This window comes from Chiroxiphia lanceolata, chromosome 2, assembly GCF_009829145.1.
Source record: "Chiroxiphia lanceolata isolate bChiLan1 chromosome 2, bChiLan1.pri, whole genome shotgun sequence".
Classification (NCBI taxonomy): domain Eukaryota; kingdom Metazoa; phylum Chordata; class Aves; order Passeriformes; family Pipridae; genus Chiroxiphia; species Chiroxiphia lanceolata.
This window is the reverse complement of record NC_045638.1, coordinates 5,648,322-5,667,472: the sequence shown is the minus strand read 5'-3', so window position 1 is coordinate 5,667,472 and position 19,151 is coordinate 5,648,322. Positions and strand designations below refer to the sequence as shown.

Sequence of the window (19,151 nt, the reverse complement as noted above, 5' to 3'; positions counted from 1 at the left end):
CTCTGGACTTGCTCCAGCACCTCAGTGTCGTTCCTGAACTGAGAGGCCCAGAATTGGATACAGAGCTCGAGGTGTGGCCTCACCATTGCCGAGCACAATCACTGTGCTGCTCCTGCTGGTCACACTTATACAGGCCGGGATGCCACTGGCCTTTTTGGCCACCTGGGCACACGCTGGCTCATGTTCTGCTGACTGTTGACCACCATGCCCAGGCCCTTTCCCACCTGGCAGCTTTCCATCCCCTCTTCCCCCAGCCTGTAGCACTGCAGGGGGTTGTCGAGACCCAAGTGCAGGACCCGGCACTTCACCTTGTTGAACCTCACACCACTGCCCATCGATCCAGCCTGTCCAGATCCCTCTGCAGACCCAGCAGATCAACATTCACATCAAGCCCAACTTGGTGTCTTCCGCGAATTTACTGCAGGTACGCTCGATAATGTCACCCGCTGGGGTCGTAAACACAGCGACAACGCAGCAGGGCCAGACTCCCGCTCTCGGGTTCCCCGTGTTATCCCGGTGTTGTCCCGGTTTTTCCCTGGGCCGCTCCGGCCGGGACTGAGGGCGGAGCCTGACTGGAGACCACGCCCAGCCCACGCCCCGACCCCGCCCACTAAGTGCGAAGGGGGTGTGGCCACGGCGCGGCCCGTCCCGCCCTCAGTCCCTCCCGGCCTCAGTCCCTCCCGCCCCTGTGCAAGACAGTCTGTCCCAGCTGTCGCCTCTATCGCGATGTGGCGCTGCGCCGGCCTCGCTGGCGACGCGCAGGTATCGCGAGCGGCCCGCCCGGCGCATGGGGCTGAGCCCGGCCCGGAGTTCGCTGTGGGGTTTCCCGATGAGGGGTTTGTGGCGTCCTGGGCCTTGTGGGGCCCTGAGAGGCCGCGGGGAGAGGGGAGCGCGGTGAGGGCTGCGGAGCGGTGCCAGTGGCACCCTGGGGTGGCGGGGGGTGAGTGGAGAAAGGGCTGGCAGCGATTCCATGCCGGATATCCATCGCCAGCTGGGATCTGTTCAGATCCCACTGCCACGTGGGGAAAGGGGATTCCCTTCGCTGGGAGCTCTGCCCTGTTCAGATCCCACTGCCAGACAGGGAAGGGGGATTCCCTTCACCGGATTCACACCACGCAGGTTGTGACCTCAGGTGCATAACTGGGTGACTTGACCCTCGTGGAAGAGCTTTGCGAGGACTGGAGTCAAATCTACATCCAGGCACCTGGTGTTACTGTAAGAACTGGGCGCAAAACTCTTCCATTGTCTCTGTTTGCTTTTAACACGCTGTTGTAGTGCAGGGAGATGCTGAGTAGCTGCTTAAGCAGAGAAAATAAAACTTGACCATTGTAGCTGCAGCACTGTAAAGATGTTTGTTTACAGTGGGAACTGTAAATGAGAATATTTTCCTTGCCATATATATTTCATATCTCCATCCCAGTACTTCACAATGTATTTTGTTTGAGTTTAGCTTCTGCAAGTGAACAGAGCTGCTTCTAGGCTTTTAAGCACCAAATTGTGCTCCCTGATTCTGAGCAGTACTGGATTGTCTCTGTCCTTCCTGGTTGCTGACATGCAGATGGTTTTCCTCTATAGAGTCCTGTTGCCATGTGCTTATTCCATGCTTTCATGAGACATAAATGAGTTGCATTTTTCTCACGTCACGTGGTTGTGCTTGACCGTACTCACTTTGCCACAGGCACTTCCTAAGTGCAACTTAGAGCATGTAATTCCAGTTGAAAGCAAAATCTTCCATATTTTCACAGCAGTTTTGATACCTCTGAACCAGGAAAGGTGGAACTGACCTGTTCTGAACCAAAACTGTCTGGCTTTGAAAGAGAGCTGGGAAAGAAATAGAGTAGGAAGCAAAACTGAAAGGAAAAGTTTAACCTCAGGAAGCAGGGAAGCAGAAAGACAGAATTATAGGGAATGGTTGGAAAGGATGACCTCTATTTGTCTAATTCTCAGTCAAGTACAAAACAGTGCTAAGATATGTTATAATCTTGCTTTGTGAAAGCTTATGTGATTGATGTTTTAGTCGAAATACGTTAAAACCTATTTTATGTCATGTATGTGGCAGCCTTTTTAAGATCCAACAGTGTGCATGTGCATGTACATCAGAAATTAGAATTTAGGATTTTTTTGGTACAAAAATTGCTCTATAACTTTAAGATTAACACACATTCCATAGGAATATGGAATTAAAATTATTTTAAAGCAATATCTTGGCAGAAGAGGAAACCGGTAAACATTTTCTGTGTTACCTCGGGTTTAAATTATTTATGTGGTATTGGATTGCAAATAATTTTTGCTCTTCACAGAAGCTAAATTCATTTGGCAAAGTGCAATTTCCTCCAGAAGAGTTGTTGTAATTTAGGACTGAGGATCTTGCAAATATTTGAATTAATTAAAAAAAGAAACAACAAAAAACCAAAAAAACCTAAAAAACCCCTGAGTTATCATATTTTGCAACAGTCATGAAACAACAGCTTGGCACATGCATGGCTGCTCACGTTTTAAAATGTCTGTGTGTTAATTTTTGCAGCATTCTGGGGTGCATTGCACACATTTTGGGTGAAGCAACAAACACAGGTAATATGACTTACTTTAGGCCAGAATGGCAAAAATTAGATTACAGCAAAGGGTCCATCTCAAAGACTTTTGGTTTTAATTACTGGGCTGTTCTCTTTTAAAAGGTTATGAATTTCTGAAATTATGTCACACAGAGGAATATTTTTGTCATAGAAAAAGTATTCAAGCAGAAAAGCACCACAAGGCTGTAACAGCGTCTTTGTTTGGTTCTTGGTTTCTTTGGTTTTGTTTTGATGTTTTATTTCAGAAGGCTGAGATCAAAGAGGAATTTGTTAAAGTTAGAAGAAGGGATTTGGAAAGGCTGACAACTGAGGTTATGCAGCTGCGGGATTTCTTACCCAAAATAGTGAATGGAGATATCCTGGGGACACTCCAGAAACTGGATGCTGTTGAATCAAGTGAGTGGTACCAAGTTACAATCTCTTACAGTTTCTGCCCAAACTACTTAGAACAAACTGCTGTGCCCCTACAAATAGTTGTAGAGTTTGTGGAGTTATTCCAGATTAAACTCTGCTGTCCAGTCGCTGCTTCAGCAAATTAACGTGTTTGTAGTGAAGGAAATTACAGACTGCATTAGAAATAATCAGACACGTGAAATTAATCTTTAAAAATATTTTACTGTGGATAAAAACATACTTAGTTGAGGCTGTAAGGGGAGCTCTATCAGGAAAAAAATGTTTTCCCTTTGACAGAAGGTGAAAGCATGCTAGTTTTCAAAAAGTCACTTTGCACAGAAAAATAAAAACAAAAAATGGTGTTAAATAGCAGTGGATAAAAAGTTAGAGACAGCATCATTGTATTTGGCCTATCTTGTTTTTTAGTGTGCATATTTTTATTACTATAAATATTATTAATTTAAAAAAGTTGAAGACTATAATAAAAGTGTTTTTACTGCTTTCTGCACAGGCAGTTTCTCAGTGTTATGTTTCTCTGTGCATTAATTTTTTAACAATTACACCATTCCTAACATGCCATCAGGACCAAATTGGAGTCAGCTCCATCCCTGGCCTGTAGCTTCCATGCAGCTGTAACAATTCAGCTGTTATCCTAGGAGTTGGTTTTGCCTGAAAAGACACAGGACAAGCAGTGAGACAGATTACATGGAGTGTTGTCTCTTCTAGAATATCAAGTGATAAATGGAAAATTAATTTGCCACAGCTAGTTAGGAAAGAGTAAGATAGAGCCCCCAGGCCTGTTTCTGACCAAGTAACATTGGGGCAGAGCTTCCAGTTGCCTCAGTGATCCACATTTTGGAAAGATTCTTCCGTGCCATCAAATCCTAACAAAGATGGGAAGGCTGCACCACCTCTCCTGCTGCTAGTTGTCATGTCATCCATGTCACAAGCAGAGATGTAGGATCTGGAAATGTTCTTTTTGTGCTGTTGCAAGGCACCAAGACCTTGTTTCCAGTTGCATTAAGTGTTCAAGATCCTCAGCTAAGTCAGATCCTTCTTTTAACTGCTTATTTCTCTCACTGATCCTTCTTACCTTCCTTGTGCCAGGCATCAAGGAGACACTGTCAGGGTCTTCTAGCAGCAGGTTTGTGGAATCAACATGAGGATTTTAAGACTTCCTTAAACGTTCTGCTGTCCATCCAGCATTCTCTGGGTCCTCAGAGGGAGGACCTGAGGCTGAGTCAGCCTTTGAACTCTACAGAGTATATTGTCACAGCAGAGTTTTCTCTTGCAATTAATGAGGTCATTTAATATTTGTTCAGGCTCTGGCCATTGTTTGCCCCTGCAGCTGGACAAGTCAAGTGGTGATTTTTGCTGCTCCAATCTGCTCCTACCTCTGCATCATGCCATAAGACAAAAGCAGGCTTTGGAGCATACAGGTCACAAAAGGCTGGATATAAGAGGGACACAAGCAGCCTTCACTCTCAGAATGGTGCTGTTTATTACATACAGTCTCTTGGTGTGGCATGTGAAGCTTGCAGGAATCCTGGCAGCTCCTGGAGATGTTTTTCACGTTGTTCTTGCAGGAGCCTGATGTGTGATTTGTACATTTCTCTACAGATTTTGATCAGCTGTTGCAGTTTTCTAAGCACTATGAACACAAAGTTCTTCCTCTTCTTGGTAAAGTCTCATGTTCCTCAAGAACTACAGATTATAGTAAGAGACTTTCAGCACCTCTGGCCCATTTGGTTGTGACACAGATGGAATCTTGAATAGTTTGAAGAAATCTTGAGATCTTACTGTGTGTCTGGGTCAGTAGGATACCTGTTTCTTGTGGGAGCTTCCCTTGAGTGGTGTCTGGGATCTGAGCTGGCAGTGCTTGGTGCAGCCAACACCTACTTTTCAGGCTGGTGTCAGGGTCTTCATTAAGGCTTTTGTCAGGGTAATTGTTCATTTAGAAAAAAAAAGGTGTGTTTTGTTCTGGCTACCCTCCTCAGGGAGAGTGTTTGGCTCCAGGAAACTTAGAAAAACAGTTCCAAAAATCTTTCTATGTTATGTTTAGTGGAACCTAAGGATGATGCCAAAGTCTTTCCGGTGGTTCCCAGCGACAGGATGAGGAGCAATGGCCATAAACTAAAACACAAGAAGTTTCTACCTCAACATGAGGAAGAAGTTTTTTTCGAGGGTGTCAGAGCACTGGAACAGGTTTTCCAGGGAGCTGGTGGAGTCTCCCTCTCTGGAGACGTTCCAAACGCACCTGGACGTGTTCCTGTGTCACCTACTCCAGGTCACCCTGCCTTGGCAGGGGGTTAGACTGGATGATCTCCTGAGGAACCTTCCAACCCTGACTATTCTGTGATTCTGTGAACTCAGTCCACCGGGGAAGTGTTAAAAATAGCATTTAACCTAGTTCCAGCTTTTGGATCGGAAGAATTGGAATTCTGTCACTTGTCAGCATTCATCCTGATTGTGCACAGTTTTCCACGTCCCAGAGCTTTGAGATTCGATCTCTGGTCCAGAAAATCTCCTGCATGGATGAGAATGAGTCTACTTCACACCTGAAATGTGGCCTCCTCTTCTTTCTTGTACCCCGTGCCTTGTTCTACTGTTGAGTCTCTGTCTGTCTCAGGAGCAAATGCCACTTCTTCCCAGAGCCTAATTTACCACTGCAGTGGTGAAGTTACATATTTCCTCTTTGTGTAAGAATTCCATTTCTTATTTGTTTGCTCACCCAAGCTGATAGTGAAAGCTGCTTCTTTCTCTTCAGAGCAAAGGTACAGCCAGGAGGGCTGAATGGGCATAGTGGGGGAGTTTCCAGGAATGAGGCACAGACAAGTAGGGCTCTTTTCAGCAGCTTCCAATATTATCCTTCTTTCTTCTTTCGACATAAAACATCATGATACCTTAGAGGATGTTGACACATCCTTTTTTATCTGAAGGACTTTTAAAAGTAAAGGTTACACTGTGTTAACACTCAGTAGTTAATATTGTTCCCCTTCTGGCTCAGGTTTTGTTCCAGGGCCTTTTAAGTCTGACAGTGAAGGATGTGGCACCTTTGGGTGTCTACTGGCTGGATTCAGGTTGGATTCCATCCTCTCAAAGGCTGGAAGTGATTCTTCTCTTTCAGGAGAGCTTGTTTCGTGGAAGGGACAAGAGACTTCCACTGGATGTACCTGACCAGAATAAACAGGTTCTTGGCTGCTATTGATAAGCAGGTTCACTCAGGCTCAAGACATCCTTCTGTCAGCTACTTAAGACTCACACCCAAATAGTCAGAGGTGAATGGGACTGACTTTTGGGATAATTTTTTAGTGATGTTGTCTTTTTATGATTTCATTTGATATGATTTTTGGTAACTACATTAAAAAATATTGACCACGTGTAAGGGGAAGTATGTGAAGCATTAAACCATAGACCAAACTGTCAAGATCAAGTGCTTAAAATCGGCTGTAAGTTGTTCTTTTTTTTTTAAGCTAACCAAAATTACAGTAGATGCTGTTTGGACATTACTTTTTGGAATTACTGAAGCGTATTTCCTTTATTTCAATATAAATCATCCAGGACTACAGGATTTAAAGTAAAATACAATACACAACTATTGTTAAAAATATCCCTCAAAGTGATTTTTTTTTTAAAACTGGCACCATGATGGTGAAATAGACTTTTAACTTGATTTCTCTTCACTAAAATAAAGCGTCTAAATTGGAATGTATTTCTGATAATGTCAAACATTAACTTTTTTAAGGGAATCATTAATTTTGCTTATAACCGACATAAAGTTTAAATAGTTTGTAAAATCACAGAACAGTTTGTGTTGGAAAGGATCTTAAAAATCATCCAGTTCCAACCCCCTGCTGTGGGCAAGGACATCTTTCAGTAGAATAGGTTACTTATAATACTTTATAAACATTAATTTAAAATATTTTGAAGAGTTGCATTTCATTCTTACTGTTTATAGAAATTTCCTGTTATATATTGAAATGATCACTTTTGAATGATCTTGGTATTTTTCTTAGGTTTTCAGTATACTCACTGAATTGAGTGAAATTCCACTCACTGAATTTTCATGAAAACCATCATTAAAACAAAGCAGAAAAATGAATAAATCCTAACAAACCTTATCAGCACGCTGTATTTTGCAGCTGGATGTGATTCTTTCAGTCTTTTCCGTATTTAAATCAGAAACATGTTCATTTACATACTCAGAACTGTTGTGATGTGGCAAATCGTGAGCTCCCGGTTTAGCCACGGGGAGGTGATCTCGCACAAGCAAACAGCCGCAGCACCTCGGGAAAGCTGCACTTGGTGGATTCTCTTTTCCTCAGTGCAGCCCCTTGGTCGTAATGTGTCACTTCGTTTATCTTGATTTATCCTGTCGCAGACCTGGAGAAAAAGGAGGAGGAAGTTCAGCAGCTGAGAATGGATTGTGAACACTTCAAAGCCCGTCTGGAAACGGCCCAGGCAGATTGCATGAGAGAGAAGAAGGTAGATTTGCTGCCATAATATTGGTATCTGTGTGCTTGAGTTTTAATGATTAAAGCAGTAATGATTGCTCTTCAGACTGAGGATTTATTCTGTGACATGAACATGAAAAGCAGTCTGGGATTTCTATCCATGTAGTCAGGTGGTGAGGAAATGATGAACCTAAAAGTTCATAGCTGATGGTTTTTCCCCCTTTTGGTATTTCCAAGCAAAAGAGTCAATATTGTACCTAGGCAAAATACAGTGGGATGCAGTCCCAAAAAGTAGGCAAAGTGTACAAACAGAGGAGCCACTGAGGTACAAAACTCCTGCACACCTGCATGAATCTCTCACAGTCCATACTATGTGGAGTGTGGTTGTATGGGGTCAAAATACAGGTTCTTGGCAGGGGTTTTTTTGGTGTATGTGACATTAAAAACCAAGCATTTGGTTTATATGAACATGCTGAAGTAAAACGTTGGGTATTTGGGAAGACTGTGGTATAGCTGATATGAAAATGTGCTTCACAGAATCAGTTCTTTTGACTTTAACGTAACTGTAACGTATTTTCAAAGAGGACAACAGAAGATAATTTAAGCAATGCAATGTACAGAATGAAACCAGCCTCTCTTTGGCTTTCTGTGAGCTATGCACCCTTTTTTTTTTGGTGTTAGTAGTCTTTCTCAGTACACATATTGATCCAATTGCCATGTACATCTGCAAATCAAAGAGCAATTACAGGGCTCCTTTTGCTCTGTCAATATTGTGTTTAGTGATTATGAGAGAGGAGATTCTGAACAATGAAGGAATAACAAACACAGTGACTTCTCTGATTGTGGGTCTTCTGTGAAGCAATCAGGGTTCAAATGGGTGTCTGTGAGAATCAGTGGTGATTATTGGCTGCAAAAGTTCATTTCTTTGGAGCCATCTTCAGCAGAAGCTGGTGGTGGTGGAGTTCTACAGCTGAGATTACACAGAGATAGATGAATCTGCAGAAATTATTTCATTTTTGAAAAGGAATAAATGAAGAGTTTGGACATATAGTTTTGCTGAACTTCTGCATGGACAAGCCATTCTGGAATGAAGTTGGGTATGATGGAATAGTTGTCTATCTGGATATTCCTTCAAAGCAGGGGTAGCTTTTGCAGTTCAGCAATAGATACACAGTTTTGCACCCACATCCTCAGTTGTGTAACCATCCAGGACAAAATCCCTGTAAGATTTACAGTTGCTGCTTTAGATATTAATGAAGTGGGTCCCACCCATTATTCTTGTTAACACTACAAAATAAATGGCAGGTGGTTTGGGTTTGTGTTTTCTTTTGGATGAGTTTTACTTAAAGCATGGATAGAGTTGTTGTTTTGGTGTTCCTGATCAAAGCTCTTCTCTTCATGTCTTTGCTGTTGTGCAGTATAGCATTTAGACAGTGGGTTCTGTTATATGCCAGGAAGGTATGAGCAGATTGTGCTTATGATGTGGAATCCTTTAGCTCTTCAGGTTGCAAGAAGATGGTGTGTGTATATATGTGATTTTTACTCCTGTTGATCACTTGCCTGGTGTTTTTCATTTGGTTGCTGTTCTGCTATAGGCATCCTTCCATAAAATTTCTGAATTATTTGCTAAATATTTATCTTCTGAAGGAAAAGGAAATGATTCACTGAAACAAACATAAAGAAAATGCATTTTCTGGTTGAGCAGTGTCCTTTTCTGAGGCCATCATAAATCAACATTTTTGCATTCCAAAATCTCTGTGCAGAGCTGGATCGCTGATCAGGGAGTTGCTGTGCTTTCTGAACCTGAGCAAAACTTGAAGTGCACATGTTATTCTTGATGTCTTCTTTGTCTGTCCTTTTGTAGTTCCATACTTGAGCACCGCTGTGTTCTTGTGCCTTGACCCTTTCCTGAAGGTGGTGGTGTTGCACAGCACAGGGATTGGGTTGTGCTGTGAACTCTCAGGAGTGTTGCTTCCAGTTGGTTGTTTGCTTTTGCAGGCTCCGTTTATTTTCCTGGCTCTTGAATGTACTATTTTGTTTCCCTTGCCTCATATCTTTGTTCTGATGCTGCTTTTGATCTATTAAAAATTCTGGCATTTCTTGTGCTGGCTTTACATCCTTGTTGGGGGATCTAGGTTTGGTATTTACTGGGTTTTATGTCTTACTATTCAGTGTTAGCATCCAAACGCAAAATGCAAATAAAATGTATTAAAGATACATTTTCCTAAGAAAAGGGCAGTGCAGGAAAGACAGGGAGAATATAGGATTAGGTAGGAAGATGCCTGTGGACATTTTGTTGATTCATATGGTTGCAGAAAAGCTGATAGGCCTGGCAGTGAGTCGTGTACAAGACAGAATTTGGCCAATTTACTTAAAAACAACCAAAATATTAAGAAATAAGAGACTTTTCCTGTGAGACCGTGCCTTTGAAATCACCAGCAAGTGTCAGTCTTTTGCATGTGTTAATCTGTAAGGTGAAAGAGACTCCAGAGAGTAAATATGCACAGAAATCTACTCGATAAATTTAATTTGAACTTTACAAATCCTCGCCTGCGTGTTCCATTAGCAGCACGATAAAGCAGCACAAACCAGGCTGTCAGGTGTGATCAGGGGGCTCAGCAGGTAATTGCTGACAGACAGAGAACAGGCAGCTTTGTGCTGGTTGATATCACATTACATAAATTTTCAGGTGAGTTTGCTTTTCTGTTCTTTCCAAACCCTCACACAAACCGTTGAGGTGAACCCCCAAAAGTACAAGTCAATGATTTTAAAATCTTGACGACAATATATGGTTGAAAGTCGTGTTCTGTTTAGGTGCTTTCAAAGTCTACACAGAAAAGATTCCTTCTCATTTCTCACATCCTGATATCCAAACACGCTGGGGAGGCTGGGCTGAGGAGGGTGTTTTCTGTGATGAGTCTGAAAATCCCATGTCTGTAAAGTGGGCAGAGTAAGATCCTTCTGTTCTTCTGATGTTGTGTGATCTGCAAATCTCTCTCTCTCTCTTTCTTTCTCTCTTCTAATATGTGAATTAGCATCATTTTTCTTGACTGGCCTTTGTCTTTCCATGCAGCACTGTCTAATACCACCCTACTTGGAGATAGCAGGGAGCTCCCATCCATCCTGAGAAACCACAGATTGCAGAATCCCTGCCTGACTCTCCCTGTCTGTGCTGGCTCTAAGCTGAGAAGTGCAGCAGCTTCACTACCCCTGTGGCAGTTGGTTGGAAGGCAGTGAGACCTGAAATCATACCCGGTCTCAGGATAATCTTCCATCCAGCTTCTCATGTGATTGGGAAAAAGTGCTACCAAATTGAAACACTTAGGTGATCATAGAATCATGAAATCACAGAATGATTTGGGTTGCAAGGGACCTTTAAGATCATTCAGTTCCACTCCTCTTGCCTTGGGCAGGGACACCTTCCTCTAGACCAGGTGGCTCAGAGCCCCATCCAATCTGATGGATGCACAGGGATGCCTCAGCTTTCTTGATATGAAAGGCCCTCCAAACTTCAAACCTTAGATATGTTTTTCCAGGGATTCTGTGTTACTTTGCTGATCAGGAATATACCAATAGAAAAAATTTGGAGACAACGGTATTTATCCTAGATATCTGGCCATGTTGGCTAAAGCAATTTTGAAAAACAGAGCAACCCTCCCTTCCTGTCAGATGTTTCCAGTATCTCTTGGAAGGTGTCAGGGAAAGCTGTCCCCTGATGCTGAAATCCCCTCTCTCCTGAGGAGACATGGAGCTGTTTGCTCAGGAGGAGATGACTCTCCTATCAGGCTTCTCTGGGTGCCACTCAGTCTCAGGGGGTCACTTGGTTTGACCTTGTGGGCAGGCTTCTGGTTACTGTCAGCCTCCACAATGTTCTGGCTGCTTAGACACAGCTCAGGGGAGAAGGTACGTGTCTGCCACTGCTCTGGGTGTCCCTCCATTTCATTTATGGCCATGATGTCTTGTTCTGTCCCTTAGACTGGAAACTTGTGGCTGATAGGAAGTGCAACCAAAATTTCCTTGTGCTATTCCAGGAGAAACTGGACCTGAGGCAGCAGCTGAACGAGGCCAAGCAGCAGCTCCTGCAGCAGGCAGAGTATTGCACAGAGATGGGGGCTGCTGTTTGCACCTTGCTGTGGGGGGTGTCCAGCAACGAGGAGGCTGTGAAAACCATTCTAGGAGGAGTAAGTATGGCAGGTGAATGCTGACCCCTGGTAATGCTGTCAGGCCTTTAAAACAAGGACCTTGCTGCGTGTCACACTTTCAGGATATATTTCAGAAACTCTTTGGACAGCAAGAATGTTTTCTGGTTTGCATGTTCATCCATTCTCATTTAAGAATTTTTGGAGTTATGAAGTGTTATGAATAAATGCAGTAATTAATTCTCACATTTCCAAACAAGGGTTGTTGTTTTCCACCACACACGGTTAAACTGGAAGCAAGGCTACAGCCAGCACAATGTAAATATCTTCACGAGCTAACAGAAGGAGAAAATAATTCCTGGGCATATGCAGGAGTTTCCATGCCTGTAGGGAGCTTGGAGGAGCTATTTCCATGGAAGGAAGACAGATCCATCGATTCTCAACTTACTTTAAGTGTTTGTGCTGCCTTAATACTTGCATAACTCTTGGAAATTTAAGAGAGCCTTGCTGCTAGGGGATCTCATTAAATCTTCAATGTTAAATCTGGACAGGTAGATTATTTAAAAAAAAAACAAACAAAAAAACCCAACCCAAACTCCAAAACAACAACAGTTGATGACAGTGCTAATATTACAACTAGCACAGTTTCACTGCCAAGTGGAGCTGATGGAATTAGGAGGGATCAGAGGAACAAGCCTGATAAAAATACGATTTTCATTCCTGACACAGCCAACATGAGAAGGAATTGCTGTATTTAATCTGAGTGAACTGAAGCCACAATTTCTTCTGGCTTGATTTTTCAGCAGCGTGGTGAGCAGCTGAGTGAATAGGATTAGTTCATTATAGTAAGTGGTAAAGTAGTGTGTTTGTAAGAGGTGTTCTAGTTTGGATGCACCAAAATACAATTACAACAATATTGGACATTAGAAAACTGTACAATGATGCCTTTTGATGATAACTTCTGGTGAGTCAAGATCCAAGCAAAGCAGTTACTAAGGAAAAAAAGTCTCTTAAAACACCATATAAAGCAGATAAATTTTACAACAAAAGGCAGGTTGTTGAAAGCTTTCTTAGGTATTAAAATTCAGCAGAATTAGGTAAAAACAAATCTGTTACCTGAAGATTTGTATAAACATGAAAAGCATAACTGTGAAGATGCAATACTTTGTGGTTTAGGTTGGTTTGAAATGCAAAATACTTCTGTAATCAGTTCCAGCAACCTTTAGAGCTCGTTGAACTGCTGAACTTCTGGTGAAGCTCATGGCAACATTTCTGGGCTTTGTTTTCTTGTGATGGTGCACATAACATGGTAAAAAGCGTGCCTGGGTTTGCAACAACACTACTAGGAAAACATAAATGGATTGTGTGGCATTGTGTCAGCCATAGATTATAACTGGCAATGAGTCAGGTCGTTAAAAGACGATGGGAGATTTGTCATACAAAGCTTTTGGTTTGGGTTATTTTGGGACAAGTTTCACAGCCTGTAGCATCTTCCCCTTCCCCCGAGAAGGTGCCATGAACTACAGAAAAGGATGAGAATACCAAGAGTGCTTTAAAATGGATGCTGATGTGTAAGTGTGTGGGGAAGGTGGCATCAGTTCAGAATCATTTCATGCCTTAGGGAACAATGCCCAAGGTTTTTTTTTGTATTTGCAGCAATACAGAAGTAGGTCTTTCTTACAGTCCTGTAATACAAATGGACTGAAATGGTGTCAGTGACTAGTACACCATTTGTGTCCATATTGGCTGGGAAAATCAAAACTCAAGCAGCAGATTTGAAATGTGACACAACTAAGTTTTCAAGGCACTGGGGGCTGTTTCTGCCCTTGTGTAATGTTCCTAGAGAGAACTTGAAGAAACATCCAGAGAAGCAGCATGAGAGAGAGTTCTCAAGGTTTCCTACCTGCATGTGCCAAAAAAGTAGTAAATTAATTCCCATGACATTGTTTTAGATGTCTTTCAAAAAGCTTCAACCGGATATGACGTGGTTCTCGCATGGAAATGCAGCCTGAAGGTTTGATTTCAGAATGACATTGTTTTGCTTCAGCTTGAGAGATCTGGGATCCTACAAGGTGTTCTCCTACTTCGGTTGTCTGCTATGGTGACAAATGACTTTATGGTAGCAATTTCTCATATTAACTGATGGTTTCACACAGGAGTTACATGGACAGCAAAGGGTTCATGCACCATCTGAGCTCAAGCACCTTCATGGCTGCTCTCGGAACCGCCCTTATCTCAATGTCTGTGGGTGAGACATTCTTCAGTCCCATGGAAATACTGCCAAGCTCATAAGACACTGTGCAGAGTAGGCAGTGTTTGCTATTTATAAACCTGATGGGTCTCTGCTGCAGCTCCTCGGACCTCAGCACTAGTGAAGTAATGGCTGTTTGGACAAGAGGTTCAGCAGACAGGACACCAGTGGCACCTCAGGAGATCAGCAGAGAAGGTTCTCCTTGTTTTCTGTGCAAAATAACAACTACTCAGTGTGCTTACGACTCTCTTATGTTCCCGTGTGAATATGTATTTTCGTGGTAGGCTCTCTTCATTTTCTCTCGCACCTTCTGCTTGTTGAACTGTGGTCACTGCTTGTGTTAAAATTACCATCTTTGAGGTGTGGTGTCCATATAAGTATAAAAACTACATCCAGCACATGCAGAAATGCAGTTGTTTCCATCCTCTTTGCCCATGATCCCTTCATTGCTGTTATTCTGGGACCACAGCATCACTTCAGAAGGTACTGAGTGTTGGCCAAGCCTGCTTTTTGTGCCCTGTTTCTCCTGGAGTCACCCCACAGCAACTGAACGTCTTTGATGTGGTGAATGTGCAGCAGTGGAGGAATAAATAAATGTTATCAGTAGCTTTGCTTGTATTGTGAAAGCAGTAATTTTGAAAAGGTATTAAAATTTTCAGTGGCTTTAAAAAAAGGAATAAAAGTTCAGGCATTTCTTGAACTGTTCCGTTGGATCACTGCTGGGAATGACTAAGAGTTTCAGCTGCTTCATGAAACAAATGGAAAAATTAATAAAGACACTGGGAAACCCAGCATTATAGGCTCTCTGCTACCCTGTTTTGGTTATGAAAACCTTCATACTCTGTGTGAAGTAGTGTTCCAAGAGTGTTTTACTGGTCAGAATTACCAATAAACAGAAACAGGTCTCTTCATCCTTCTTTCTGGACTCTGTCTGCACCTCTGGCCAAGCTCTTTGACCTGCCCTTAGCTTTGTACCAAGTGACTGCTTCCTCAACTGAGACATGGAAATGGAGCAGTATTCCAGCTGAGAGGAAAAGATTGTAACATAAGCACAGCTCGTACTCCTGTTTGTGTGCTCCTGTTTGTGATGATTATCTTTCTCACGTGACATTGGTGGCTTGAATTCAACCTGTGACCCAAGAGAGACCTCCATTTCCCTTTTTAAAGCACTTCTGCCTTTCACTTCTTATCTTTTTTCTGGGTACTTTGTTGGTTTTCTTAGGAATTTCATGTTAAGTCTCCAGTCTTCAGCTGGTTTTGACAAAAGCTGCTGTAATAGCTCAGGTAAATGTAAAATACCTGGTGCAGCTGCTGCAAAGCCAAGAGATATATTCTCACTTTTGAAAATAAGCTTTAATTCTGCTGGTTGATATATATTATTGGGAGTTTAGGAGGTAAATATGTAGTGGTTTAGTTTTATAAGTAAATGTAGCATTGAGTAGTTTCCTATTTTCTTCTGAGGTAATTGTTTCAAATTTAGGGGGTCAAACGTCATTTAGTGAATACCCGGTATTTTCTGTTGTTTTTTGGAGTAACTGGATGTGTTAATAATTTGGAAGATGGTCCAGTTTTACTGTATCATCTAATAATAACAATTGTTGTAGTGTGTGTAACCTTATTTCTCCTCCGTGCTTGCAGAGTAAAGCAGGAAAGTTTTTCACAATCACTGCCCAGACCATGGAGAGCTTTGTGAAGTCACTAAGTGAAGACATGAAACAGCAGGATTTGGATTCTGATGAAAATCAGTTTGTATTAGCCTTGGCAGGGATTGTGACAAGTAAGTTCATGTTATCCCTCAGAACAGCAATCCACGTGTCCTGGGAATCTATATTGCCTCAAAGAAGCTGCAGTAAATAGAGCTTTTCAAAGTTAAGTATTTAGTCAGTGTTCTTTTAGAGTTCTAGCAGCTTTTGTTACTGCCACTTCTGTGAGGCTCTGTGCTGTCTGTGACGTTGTTAAGGATTAGGTGGGTAAGAGCCACTGAGTTCTGAAATTACCTAATACATCTGTTTAATCAGGAGCGAAACAAGGACCATTCTGCTGGTCTTGCATGCTCACCTTTGTTTGTAAATGTCAAGCAATAGCAATTTGCTTTCTGAATTGCCAGTAATGCCAACACCCTCAAGATGTATGGATTGCAGATGATGTGAGTAGATCAGCCCCAGCTTAAGGTATGGACTAAGTATTTTGAAACTGCTTAAATATTTTGCTGCTGTCAGATGGACTGTACCTTTGCTGTCCTGAGAAAAGTAAAAGGTAATAAACCTGACTTTCGTGCGAAGTATTTGTTTTTTAGGGCCAGAAAACAAGTAGAAAGCCACAGATCTGTCATAGTATGACGCCCCTTGGCTTGCAAGGCTGTGAGAAATAGGGTTGATGCATCATCTGCATTTTTGTGGAACTGTGTAACCATTGAAATGCCACTAATGGCATGATGCAAGATAGATGAAGCTGTGGTTATTTATACAAATAAGTGAATCTTGCATGAATAACTTTTCTGAATGTGTGATTTTTAGCTGTTGCAGGGCCATTAAAGGTTGTGATAAAATCAATATGTGATGCATTATGCCACTGTACCGAGGAGGAATCCAATTCTCTCAAACTGCTTCATTGCGGGGGGGGGGGGGAAGGAATAGCAAAAGTAAAGTCTGAAAAGAGAAAGTGTTTAAAGGCTGGGTGGGAGAGGTGGGGAGGGGAAATTGGGGTTCTATCTGAGGAGGAGTCAGGAACAGGAACCTGTTTAATCTGCTGTACCAGGTCCCTGGTTACCAGGTTCTGTCACTAGTTACTTACACTTCTGCTTCATGGTTTTGGAGGAGGCTTGGCCAGTTGCACAGCACGAAGGAGCTTGGGCTGCTGGAAGACACCTCTTGCACATAAGGATGCCCTAAAGTATGGGGCAGGTGTAAGGGAAAAATACCAATGGCCAGTCTGCTTTGGAGGAGTAGTTGGAAATAATTTTGTTTTCTGGTTTGTGCTAGAGTAATGCCACAATTGCAGAGAGGTGGGAAAAGAGCTTTGGTTGTGTAATGTGCCGAGGATATTGAATCGGGCAATTGTAAAACAATCTGCAATCTCGTTTCTTTGAAGTGGAACCTGTAATGGTCAGCTTTGCTTCAGTTCCACGTTATTTGCAGGTGAATAGAGCCTTTTGTTTCATAAATCCCTGTGTTGCTATTAGGACACCGGCCATTCTGAATAAATGTTTTAATTACCAAAGTAGAATTAGGAAGGAGCTCTACCGGTGTAACTTGCTGCTTCAGTATTTGCTATACATGTGAATATAGTTTGAAGTTTATATAAATGCCATAGTTCATTCCTCACAGCAGCATGTCTTTTTAGCAGTCCTGATAATTATCATAAACCTTTGTTTGAAACGTGGTTTTTATGGTGCTGTTTTGTGCTCTCTCACAGATGTGGCCGCGCTGGCGTGTGGCCGTGAGTTCTTGGTTAGCTCAAGTCATGAATTACTGGACACGATGATGCACCTCCTGGGAGACATGAAGCCAGGACTCTGTAACAAATTTAAAGTGTATGATGACTTCTTGTTTTTCCCTTTCAAGTGAAATGCATTATCTTGCAGTGTAGGTCACAGTGGTGACAGTAGTTTTCCCACTTTCCCATCATTCCTTTTCTGGGGAGGAAACATAATTTTTGGAAGCTCTTTTTCTGGTAGCATTCCTTGCAGCTATACTAGAGTTGGCTACAAAGCTTTATCCATTTTTTTTGTCTCTTTGGAAGTTTCTTAAACACCATAATATTGTAAAGATGAGCGGGGATGCCCCTTCTACCTTGGGAGGGGGTCGTGAGTTGGGTGTCAGATAAAGAAGATGTGAATTTGAAAACAGAGGATGTGGGAAATGTGGACTCATATTTATTCCCTTCCAATATGAAGACTGTAAAATGCCACATCTGCTTTGTGAAGTGAGTTATGAATCTGCTAAGAGCAAAAATTAAATTATTTTAGGCTACTTAGTAGCCAGACTCACCATACCTCTTAGTTTGTAAGGGTTACAAACTAAAATTTGTTAAAAGTTAGATAATTCCTTTAAAGGGACCTCGTGATACAGCATTAAAGGCAAGGCCATGTTACACAGTTTGGATACTGGAAAGTAGTTTTCAGCTGGTGAAGAGATTAAATAAATTACTTTCTTTGCCTTTTCCACAGACATGTTACAAGCTGAGGGTATATGGCCTTGACTGAGCAAATTACCTTGGCTTAATGAGTGGCTCATCTGCTAAACTGTGGGCACTGGTCCTGTACACCTGGTTCATTTGGTCAGGAAGGTGGTTTAAGCCACTGTGATGTTTTTTCATAAATGAGACACACACACAACACACACACAAACAATTCATACCCCAGCCAGCTGTCACAGCTCCACTGACAAGCAGCAGCCACAGTAGCCTGACCATGTCCTTGCACACATTTAGGCAGGTTGTATGGGATAGGCACAGAATCAGGCTCAGTCTGCACTCTGGAGAGGTTTTATCTGACCTAACCCCAGCTATCAGAAAGGGAGATGTCAAACATCTGCTGACTGCCTGGGCTTCTTCCCACAGTCAGTGGAAGGAGTTGGTGCTGTCAGGTGATTGCTCCTGTGAGAAGGGGAACAAGTTGCCCTCTGGAGGTGTTTGTCTTTCCCTTTTGGGTATTGAGGGGAAAGCTGAACAGCCTGTGCTGTAGGCAGTGGCTTGATCACTTAATTGCTGTTTCCCAGGTGTTAGGCTTGAAGGTCAACAGTAGGTGTTTGTTTTTTTTTAAACCTCAATGGAAATATTTGTATGAGAACCTCCACTTAAGAAAGAAAAGGTAATTTGTGTAAAGTGAAACAGAAGAAAGCAAACAAACAAAAAAGCCCAAACAATAAACCAACCATGAAAAGAGAACCTATACTGTTTCAGAACCTGTAAATTAAAAAGGACTTTGAGAGGAGAAGGGAGGGGAAAGTGTTCCTACACACACTCACAAACACACACTCTGAATTTCAAGTGAATACGTGCATATGGGTCCAGTTAAACTATTCTTTATAATTTCAGTTTGTATTAATGTAATTGGATGATGTAATTGGATTCTGAGGTCCTTTCTTTTGAATTTATGTTTTGGGTTGGTTTTAATTATATTTCCAAATCTGCCTGCCTTGCAGAAGAATTACACATGGTGATATAAACTTGGCTGCCATACAGCACTACTGGTAAAATATACATAACATAAACAATCCTGTGAAGGATTCAGCAGGGATCAGGGATTCAACACAGGCCAGATTCTTAGGCTAAAAAGTGGAGGGAAGCTTGGAAAAGAGGTTGCACAAGGTGGTTGATAAGTGAGAAATGTTAAGCATAT

The 19,151-nt window shown here is 42.2% G+C and overlaps 1 protein-coding gene across 6 annotated transcripts in view; it reads left to right on the top strand.

Moving 5' to 3' along the window:
• Positions 1-627: 627 nt before the first annotated feature.
• Positions 628-19,151, top strand: part of HSF2BP (heat shock transcription factor 2 binding protein) — a 30,273-nt gene continuing 11,749 nt past the window's right edge. For 3 of the 6 annotated variants that reach the window (XM_032679996.1, XM_032680000.1, XM_032680001.1), the window contains exons 1-6: positions 628-762; positions 2,819-2,969; positions 7,348-7,451; positions 11,452-11,601; positions 15,449-15,587; positions 17,225-17,342. In XM_032679996.1, coding sequence (XP_032535887.1) covers positions 727-762; positions 2,819-2,969; positions 7,348-7,451; positions 11,452-11,601; positions 15,449-15,587; positions 17,225-17,342 — 698 coding nt within the window. In that variant the 5' untranslated portion in view covers positions 628-726. Of the gene's footprint in view, positions 763-1,119; positions 1,216-2,818; positions 2,970-7,347; positions 7,452-11,451; positions 11,602-15,448; positions 15,588-17,224; positions 17,343-19,151 lie in introns of all 6 variants that reach the window. The other 3 variants (XM_032679999.1, XM_032679998.1, XM_032679997.1) reach the window with 3 other exon arrangements.